At 45.9% G+C, this 10,632-nt stretch overlaps 1 protein-coding gene across 1 annotated transcript in view; it reads right to left on the reverse strand.

Moving 5' to 3' along the window:
- LOC107299529 (2-acylglycerol O-acyltransferase 2-A-like) overlaps positions 1 to 6,248 on the reverse strand; it is a 15,859-nt gene extending 9,611 nt beyond the window's left edge. Inside the window, exons 1-2 of the mRNA XM_029286795.1 lie at positions 6,155 to 6,248; positions 3,802 to 3,980 (exon numbers count right to left, since the gene is read on the reverse strand). Coding sequence (XP_029142628.1) covers positions 3,802 to 3,980; positions 6,155 to 6,248 — 273 coding nt within the window. The remainder of the gene's footprint in view (positions 1 to 3,801; positions 3,981 to 6,154) is intronic.
- Positions 6,249 to 10,632: the final 4,384 nt, after the last annotated feature.

The raw sequence follows: 10,632 nt of genomic DNA on the forward strand, positions 1-10,632 counted from the left end.
CTCTCTCTCTCTCTCTCTCTCTCTCTCTCTCTCTCTCTCTCTCTCTTTCTCTCTCTCATTCCCTCTCATTCTCTCTCTCTCTTCCATCTCTCTCTCTCTCTCTCTCTCTCTCTCTCACTCACTATCTATATCTATCTATCTATCTATCTATCTATCTATCTATCTATCTATCTATCTATCTATCTATCTATCTATCTATCTATCTATCTATCTATCTCTGGGTCTGTCTATCTATATTTATCCATTCATCCATCTCTCTATCTCTCTATCTCTATCTCTATCTGTCTGTCTGTCTGTGTCTGTCTCTATATCTATCTATCTGTCTGTCTGTCTATCTATCTGTCTACCTATATCTATCTATCACATTTTGTTCACATAGCAGCATTCCTCTTTGCCACAATTTACCCCAGTTAAAGAAGTTATCCAGGATATTTTAAATTAATTAAATGCCTTTTTGTTACTGATTAGATGCAACAATCAAACCTGTTTCTGGGACCAGGAGAATCTGCCTTCCTAAAAGAATAAATGTTGATTCTGGACTTCTCCCAAATTCTGCTCTGATACCTAGAACAAGAACCACTTAGCACCATCAACCTCTTACACGTTTGAAGGCCAAAGGATTTATCATGGTATAGATTTTCATTTTGAAGAGGTAGTTTGTTGACAGGCAGTGGGTGACTTGGCAAAGGAAAAGATTTATGGAGCTTACATTTTGACAGTGGGCGTAACAGCAAAATTGCCCAATTGCCCATCTTAATTTCATTCCCACACAGAAAATCTTCTGGCAAAGCATTGTGGGTTGCCTTGCGTAAAATTTCCCATCGTATTTTGACATTTTAATAAAAAGAATAACAATACAAGGGAACATTACAAGCTTTTGAAAGCTGTGTGCCAAACAAACTAGAAGGAAACAAAAGAGGATATTTATATTATTGATCACACGGCCAGGTGTTTAGATTAGAGATGGCATTTTATTTACCTATGGGTCCTTCTCAAGGACCTGAGAGAGGCAGAGGTTGATCTTTAATGGTGTTAAAGGTCTGGTTGAAGCATGTCAGCAGTTCCAGGCCTTTTTCAACTGACCAATGGGGATATTGTCAATGCCGATGGTGTTCCAGTGGTGCTCCAGATGTTTTGGGCTTGCACCCAAAGCTCCTATAACTATTGATGCTACCTTTGCTTGCTTTTGCCACAGTTGGTCTACTTCTATTTGCAGGTCTGGTGTTATATGATCTCCAGTTCTTTCTCTACTATCCTACTGTCTCCAAGTACTGCCACGTCCACTATTCAGACTTTTTTTGTCTTTCTTATCAACTATTATTGGCAATAATAATAATAGAACAACTGTGGCAAAAGAAAGGGTTGGATAACAACAACAACAATAACAACAATAATAATAATCCTTCAGTGAGGCACTACCTTGACATGGTTGCGAGGCTTGTGTACTCTGAGGACAGCAAGCTAGAACAGATGAAAGAAAAGAAGCTGAAGAACAAGAAGACCAAAGAATACCTAATCAAGAAATACCATTTAGAAACAAGGAAGATCAAGGAAGCACTGGAAATAATAAAGCAGCAAATAACAGCTATAGCCAGGAAAATCAGTAGATATGAAGCTCGAATATCTATTGCATTTAAACTTCCCAGTGCTTGCTGTAACTGTGAGTGGGGAGGGGATTCAGCTCTAAAGGCAGCTGGGGCCTTGCTGATTGGATCTATTGCATTTAAAATTCCCAGTGCTTGCTGTAACTGTGAGTGGGGAGGGGATTCAGCTCTAAAGGCAGCTGGGGCCTTGCTGATTGGATCTATTGCATTTAAACTTCCCAGTGCTTGCTGTAACTGTGAGTGGGGAGGGGATTCAGCTCTAAAGGCAGCTAGGGCCTTGCTGATTGGATCTATTGCATTTAAACTTCCCAGTGCTTGCTATAATTGTTAAAGGCAGGCTTAATTTAAAGCTAAAGCTTTTCGCAATTGCCAGAGCCTTTCAGTCAAGGATTGCAACATTGTGACATGTGACACGCCTGAGGCAGCTTAAAAAGACAAAAAAAACAGAGTTTGTGTTTCTTTATTTTCTTGCTTTGCACTTGATTCCTGTGTCTTTAAGGGTACAGGGAAGGGATTGGAAAAGCTCAGAAGGGCCAACCAGCTAGCTCAGGAGTCTACAAACTTAGCAACTTTAAGACCTGTGGACTTCAACTCCCAGAATTTCTCAACCAGCCATGAGGGCTGAGGAATTCTGGGAGTTGAAGTCCACAAGTCATGAAGGGGCCATAATTCCCTCATGCTGGCTCAGGAATTCTGGGAGTTGAAGTCCACAAGTCTTAAAGTTGCCAAGTTTGAAGACCCCCGATTTACTGTATCCAACAGCAAAACTTTTCATGAGCATAACTTTCCCGTTTATTGATTTGTCACTCTAGGTCAGTCTCGGCTCTTCACAACTGCCTGGATTGGTCCTTGCAGCGGTTGTTTTTTGTTTTGTTGATTTGTACAATTTCCTAGTCTGGAAAAACGACATCCGGTTTTTTTTTCATACCTTGCCACCAGGGGGCAGCACCCGGCTGCTTTGCCTGTACTGAAAAGATAATTAAGATCAAGGCTGGTATCACCAACTACTGCTTTGTTTATGGCAGGGGTCTTCAAACTTGGCCCTTTTATGACTTGTGGACTTCAACTCCCAGAATTCCTCAGCCTTATTCTAAGCAAGAATAAGGAATAGAATAGAATAGAATAGAATAGAATAGAATAGAATAGAATAGAATAGAAAATATGGAATGGAATAGAAATAGAACAGAACAGAACAAAACAGAATAGAATAATAGAGTTGGAAGATACCTTGGAGGTCATCTAGTCCAACCCCCTGCTCAGGCAGGAAACCCTATACCATTTCAGACAAATGGCTGTCCAATCTCTTTTTAAAAACTTCCAGTGTTGGAACAGAACAGAACAGAATACAGAATAATGGGAAAGAATGGCATGGAATGGCAGGGCAGGGCAGGGAAGGAAAGGGAAGGGAAGAGGAGATGGAGGAGGAGGAGGAGGAGGAGGAGGAGAAGGAGAAGGAGAAGGAGAAGGAGAAGGAGAAGGAGAAGGGAAGAGAAGAGAAGAGAAGAGAAGAGAAGAGAAGAGAAGAGAAGAGAAGGGAAGGGAAGGGAAGGGAAGGGAAGGGAAGGGAAAGGAAGGGAAGGGAAGAGAATTTTTTATTGGCCAAGTGTGATGGGACACACAAGGAATTTGTCTCCGCTGCATCATCTCTCATTGCACATGCAAGCAACAAGCAATAAATCATGATCGTAATCATAAAATACAATCATCATTTATCCGTTAAATGACAGTAATTCAGTGAGTTTTACCCCATTTTGTGACCTTTCTTGCCACAGTGATTAGGTGAATCACTGCAGCTGTTAAGTTAGTAACGTGGTTGTTAAGTGAATCTGGCTTCCCCATTGACGTTGCTCGTCAGAAGGTTCCAAAAGGAAGCACTGCAACCGTCCTAAGTACATGCCAGTTGCCAAGCATCTGAATTTCAATCAGATCAGCTCGGGGATGCTGCAGCCTCTGTGAAAAGCGCTCATCAGTCACTTTTTTCAGGCCCGTTGTAACCCCAAACGGTCACTAACTTAATGGTTGAAAGTCAAGGACTACTTGAATAAATCTCCTTGACAGCCTCTTTCTTCACCCATTATGCAGCTGGAGGCTATGCTGCCTCTTATCTGCTTGTTCCCTAAGCAGCATCTCTTCGTCCCCGTCTCCCAAGGTCTTTCTCCCATGCCATTATACTCCTTCCCTCTAGGGGGACACGTACCGACATCGGGAAATAATCTTTCATGTATCGCCAGACGACCGAATTCCGCATCCGGTGGGAGCGCCGCCCACCTTTGCTCGGGGTGTCCCAGTCGAATGCCCACCAGGCAGCATAGAGGGCGCTGATCAGCCAGAAGCGTGTGAAGAGGAGGAGGATGAAGACGGCAATGGAGCACTGAGCTGGAGGAAGAAAAGGGAGAATTGTTAGGGGTCTTTCACATTAACATGTTTGATTCCCTAATCAGGAATAACAGAGCTGGAAGGGACCTTGGAGGTCTTCTAGTCCAGCCCCCTGCTCAAGCAGGAAACCCTATTCCAGTGGTAGCTAACCTATGGCACGAGTGGCAGAGGCGGCACTCAGAGCCCTCTCTGTGGGCACACATGCCGTTGCCCCAGCCTTCCCTCCCCCTGTGACCCTCTCCTCACCAGCAACCCCCTTGGAGGAGAGTTGCCCCCGAGCGTGGCCCATGCGGAGCAGCGCAGCCAAGGACATGGCAGCCAGGCAGTGTAGACAAGACACTGCCCTCATGCCCCAAAATGCACAGTTGATGTTGCGGGGCGCGGGCAGAGGGCATGGCTGCCATGGTGCTGGGCTGCCTGGGCGATTTGCAGCGAGCCCTGGAGGCGGTGAGTGGCCCTACAGGCAGGCAGGGTGCGGCGGAGTGGGGGCGGGGCAGGAGGTGCAGCGGGGCGGGGCCAGGTTTTGGGCACTTGGTCTCTAAAAGGTTCGCCATCACTGCCCTATTCCATTTCAGACAAGTGACTATCCAGTCCAGGGGTAGGCAACCTTGGCTCTTTTATGACTCGTGGACTTCAACTCCCAGAATTCCTGAGCCAGCCATGCTGAGGGGAAAGGGAGAGTTTCCAAGTTGCGACATGCTGGCTCAGGAATTCTGGGAGTTGAAGTCCACAAGTCATGAAGGGGCCATAGTTCTCCCATGCTGGCTCAGGAATTCTGGGAGTTGAAGTTCGCAAGTCATAAAGAGGCCATTGTTCCCCCATGCTGGCTCAGGAATTCTGGGAGTTGAAGTCCACAAGTCATAAAGCAGCCATTGTTCCCCATGCTGGCTCAGGAATTCTGGGAGTTGAAGTCTACAAGTCATGAAGGGGCCAAAGTTTCCCCATGCTGGCTGAGGAATTCTGGGAGTTGAAAGAGTCATAAAAGTGCCAAGGTTGCCTACCTCTGTCCTAGCCCCTGAAAAACACTTTTGCATGGGATTTCTCTTTTGGTAAATCAAATAAGTGTTGGTGGTAAGTACAAATGCCGATTTTTCCCCCTGCCTCCCATGATGCAATTTAGAATACAGAATAACAGAGAGTTGGAAGGGACCTTGGAGGTCTTCTAGTCCAACCCCCTACTCAAGCAGGAGACCTTATACCATTCCAGATAAACACTGTCCAATCTCTCCTTCCAAACTTCCAGGGATGGACCACCCACAATTTCCGTAGAAAAGTCATTCCGCAGATTAATTGTTCTCACTGTTGGGAAATTTCTCCTTAGTTCCAGATTGTTTCTCTCCTTGAATAGTTTCATCCAGGATATGTTATAAAGGTAGTCCTTGGCTTATGACCCCTATTGGACTCAAAATTTCTGTCGCTAAGTGAGAGTGCTGTGAAGCGAATTTTGCCCTGTTTTACTCCTTTCTTGGTCCACAAATGAACCACTGCAGTTAAGTTAGTAACACGGTTGTTAAGTGAATCTGGCTTTCCCACTGACTTTGTTTGTCAGAAGGGGATCACGTGATCCCCCCAGGATGCTGTGACTGTCATAAATATGAACCAGTTGCCAAGTGTCTGAATTGTGATCACCTGACCGTGGGACTGCTGCGACAGTTGTCAGCTTGAAAGAATAGTCATAAGACACTTTTTTCCAGTGCCCTTGTGACGTTGGTCACTAAATGAATTGTTGTAAGTCGAGGCCAACAAAAAAAAGAAAGGCAGATCCCTGCCTGAAGGAGCTTGCAAAACGGATCCCTGTCCATCTCAGAGTCTTATTTCTGCAAAATGTACCCCTCGGTTTTGCTGCACAATGCAGGCCACCGGTGGAGATTTTTCTGGCAACCCCTTAAAACAGGGGTCCCCAACCCCCGGTCCGTGGACCGGTACCGGGCCGCAGCATGCCAGCAACAGGCCCGCACAAACAAACAAAGCCCCATCTGCGGGACGCAGGCAGCACACAAAACTACACACCCTCCGGTCCATGGAAAAACCTTTCTCTACGAAACCGGTCCCTGGTGCCCAAAAGGTTGGGGACCTCTGCTTTAAAAGACAGCCCCCTCCCTTCCTCCCACCCAACAACCTCCATATCCTTAAAAATGTCCCCTTAATTAGGAATAACCATCTTTTTTTTTTACCCATGCAGAAAAAACAGAAGAGCCATTGAAGCACCGAAGCCGTCTGAAGCCGTCTCTCCCACGGGATGTGGCGAGGAGCGAATTCAATCTTCATCCTAGCAGCCGAGCCCGTTCCACCGTCTTCGGACTGAAGATGCTGACCCAACATTGTGGCGCCGGTTGCGAGAGAACGGGGCAACCATCAACCTCTTACACGTTTGAAGGCCAAAGGATTTATCATGGTATATATTTTCATTTTGAAGAGGCAGTTTGATGACAGGCAGTGGGTGACTTGACAAAGGAAAAGATTTGTGGAGCTTACATTTTGACAGTGGGCGTATCAGCAAAATTGCCCAATTGCCCATCTTAATTTCATTCCCACACAGAAAATCTGCTGGCAAAGCATTGTGGGTTGCCTTGCGTAAAATGGCCTATGGGTAATGTAATTTTAGTTGTTCAGTGAATCCTATATTTAACAAGTCAGTGGGAGGGGCTACTAAGTTTATTACAGGATATCCTGGCTACGTGCCAACTTATGAAAGAAACCTTTGTAAAGACAGACACGAGGTGATGTGTTCCATAAGAGCCACGGGGTGAGTCTACTATTAATTTCTCACCCGGAAGAACGGAGAAAGGTTATGATATGTTCATTAGAAGAACTCTTCTTGACTGTAAGTTATTGTTTGAGATACCTGAGGAATAAAATAATCTGAATATTATCCCGTTCTTTGGAGTTTATCTGTTTGAGAAAAGCAGGATTAAAAGAGATATCTTGTCTGGACCAAAATAAGCAAACTAGAACAGATGAAAGAAAAGAAGCTGAAGAACAAGAAGACCAAAGAATACCTAATCAAGAAATACCACTTAGAAATAAGGAAGATCAAGGAAGCACTGGAAATAATAAAGCAGCAAATAACAGCTATAGCTAGGAAAATCAGTAGATACGAAGCTCGAATATCTATTGCATTTAAACTTCCCAGTGCTTGCTGTAACTGTGAGTGGGGAGGGGATTCAGCTCTAAAGGCAGCTAGGGCCTTGCTGATTGGATCTATTGCATTTAAACTTCCCAGTGCTTGCTATAATTGTTAAAGGCAGGCTTAATTTAAAGCTAAAGCTTTTCACAATTGCCAGAGCCTTTCAGTCAAGGATTGCAACATTGTGACATGTGACACGCCTGAGGCAGCTTAAAGAGAGAGAAAAATGGAGTTTGTGTTTCTTTATTTTCTTGCTTTGCACTTGGTTCCTGTGTCTTTAAGGGTACAGGGAAGGGATTGGAAAAGCTCAGAAGGGCCAACCAGCTAGCTCAGGAGTCTACAAACTTAGCAACTTTAAGACCTGTGGACTTCAACTCCCAGAATTTCTCAACCAGCCATGAGGGCTGAGGAATTCTGGGAGTTGAAGTCCGCAAGTCATGAAGGGGCCATAATTCCCTCATGCTGGCTCAGGAATTCTGGGAGTTGAAGTCCACAAGTCTTAAAGTTGCCAAGTTTGAAGACCCCCGATTTACTGTATCCAACAGCAAAACTTTTCATGAGCATAACTTTCCCGTTTATTGATTTGTCACTCTAGGTCAGTCTCGGCTCTTCACAACTGCCTGGATTGGTCCTTGCAGCGGTTGTTGTTTGTTTTGTTGATTTGTACAATTTCCTAGTCTGGAAAAACGACATCCAGATTTTTTTTTCATACCTTGCCACCAGGGGGCAGCACCCGGCTGCTTTGCCTGTACTGAAAAGCTAATTAAAATCAAGGCTGGTATCACCAACTACTGCTTTGTTTATGGCAGGGGTCTTCAAACTTGGCCCTTTTATGACTTGTGGACTTCAACTCCCAGTATTCCTCAGCCTTATTCTAAGCAAGAATAAGGAATAGAATAGAATAGAATAGAATAGAATAGAATAGAATAGAATAGAATAGAATAGAATAGAATAGAAAATACGGAATGGAATAGAAATAGAACAGAACAGAACAAAACAGAACAAAACAAAACAGAATAGAATAATAGAGCTGGAAGGGACCTCTCAGTGCACATGCAAGCAACAAGCGATAAATCATGATCGTAATCATAAAATACAATCATCATTTATCCGTTAAATGACAATAATTCAGTGAGTTTTACCCCATTTTGTGACCTTTCTTGCCACAGTGATTAGGTGAATCACTGCAGCTGTTAAGTTAGTAATGTGGTTGTTAAGTGAATCTGGCTTCCCCATTGACATTGCTTGTCAGAAGGTTCCAAAAGGAAGCACTGCAACCGTCCTAAGTACATGCCAGTTGCCAATCATCTGAATTTCAATCAGATCAGCTCGGGGATGCTGCAGCCTCTGTGAAAAGCGCTCATCAGTCACTTTTTTCAGGCCCGTTGTAACCTCAAACGGTCACTAACTGAATGGTTGTAAGTCAAGGACTGCTTGAATAAATCTCCCATCATCTCCTTGACAGCCTCTTTCTCCACCCATTATGCAGCTGGAGGCTATGCTGCCTCTTATCCGCTCGTTCCCTAAGCAGCATCTCTTCGTCCCCGTCTCCCAAGGTCTTTCTCCCATGCCATTATACTCCTTCCCTCTAGGGGGACACGTACCGACATCGGGAAATAATCTTTCATGTATCGCCAAATGACCGAATTCCGCATCCGGTGGGAGCGCCGCCCACCTTTGCTCGGGGTGTCCCAGTCGAATGCCCACCAGGCAGCATAGAGGGCGCTGATCAGCCAGAAGCGTGTGAAGAGGAGGAGGATGAAGACGGCAATGGAGCACTGAGCTGGAGGAAGAAAAGGGAGAATTGTTAGGGGTCTTTCACATTAACATGTTTGATTCCCTAATCAGGAATAACAGAGCTGGAAGGGACCTTGGAGGTCATCTAGTCCAACCTCCTGCTCAAGCAGGAAACCCTATTCCAGTGGTGGCGAATCTATGGAACGGGTGCCAGAGGCAGCACTCGGAGCCCTCTCTGTGGGCTCACGTTCCGTTGCCCCAGCCTTCCCTCCCCCTGTGACCCCCTCCTCACCAGCAACCCCCTTGGAGGAGAGTTGCCCCCGAGCGTGGCCCATGCGGAGCAGCGCAGCCAAGGACATGGCAGCCGGGCAGTGTAGACAAGACTCTGCCCTCACGCCCCAAAACGCACAGTTGATGTTGCGGGGCGCGGGCAGAGGGCGTGGCTGCCATGGTGCTGCTGGGCTGCCTGGGCAATTTGTAGCGGGCCCTGGAGGCGGTGATTAGTCCTGCAGGCAGGCAGGGTGGGGCTGAGTGGGGGCGGGGCAGGGAGTGGAGTGAAGTGGGGCGGGGCAGGGGGTGGAGTGGGGCGGGGCCAGTTTTTGGACACTTGGTCTCTAAAAGATTTGCCATCACTGCCCTATTCCATTTCAGACAAGTGACTGTCCAGTCCAGGGGTAGGCAACCTTGGCTCTTTTATGACTTGTGGACTTCAACTCCCAGAATTCCTCAGCCAGCCATGCTGAGGGGAAAAGGAGAGTTTCCAAGTTGAGCCATGGTGGCTCAGGAGTTCTGGGAGTTGAAGTCCACAAGTCATGAAGGGGCCATAGTTCCCCCATGCTGGCTCAGGAATTCTGGGAGTTGAAGTCCAGAAGTCATAAAGAGGCCATAGTTCCCCTATGCTGACTGAGGAATTCTGGGAGTTGAAGTCCTCAAGTCATGAAGGGGGCATAGTTCCCCCATGCTGCCTCAGGAATTCTGGGAGTTGAAGTCCACAAGTCATAAAGAGGCCATAGTTCCCCCATGCTGGCTCAGGAATTCTGGGAGTTGAAGTCCACAAGTCATGAAGGGGCCATAGTTTCCCCATGCTGGCTCAGGAATTCTGGGAGTACCTCTTTCCTAGTCCCTGAAAAACACTTTTGCATGGAATTTCTCTTTTGGTAAATCAAATACAGTAAGTGCTGGTGGTGAGTACAAATGCAGATTTTTTTCTCCTTAGTTCCAGATTGGCTCTCTCCTTGATTAGTTTCATCCAGGATATGTTATAAAGGTACTCCTTGGCTTATGACGCCTATTGGACTCAAAATCTCTGTCGCTAAGTGAGAGTGCTGTGAAGCGAATTTTGCCCTGTTTTACTCCTTTCTTGCCAGAAATGAACCACTGCAGTTAAGTTAGTAACAAGGTTGTTAAGTGAATCTGGGTTCCCAAATTGACTTTGCTTGTCAGAAGGTCGCAAAAGGGGATCACATGATCCCCCCAGGATGCTGGGACCATCATAAATATGAACCACTTGCCAAGCGTCTGGGACTGTTGCGATGGTTGTCAGCTTGAAAAAACAGTCATAAGACACTTTTTTCCAGTGCCCTTGTGATGTTGGTCACTAAATGAATTGTTGTAAGTCGAGGCCAACAAAAAAGAAAGGCAGATCCCTGCCTGAAGGAGCTTGCAAAACGGATCCCTCTCCATCTCAGAGTCTTATTTCTGCAAAATGTACCCCTCGGTTTTGCTGCGCAATGCAAGCCACGGGGGGAGATTTTTCTGGCAACCCCCTTAAAACAGAGGTCCCCAACC

Source organism: Protobothrops mucrosquamatus, unplaced genomic scaffold, assembly GCF_001527695.2.
Source record: "Protobothrops mucrosquamatus isolate PMUCROS unplaced genomic scaffold, P.Mucros_1.0 scaffold5073, whole genome shotgun sequence".
NCBI classification, from domain to species: domain Eukaryota; kingdom Metazoa; phylum Chordata; class Lepidosauria; order Squamata; family Viperidae; genus Protobothrops; species Protobothrops mucrosquamatus.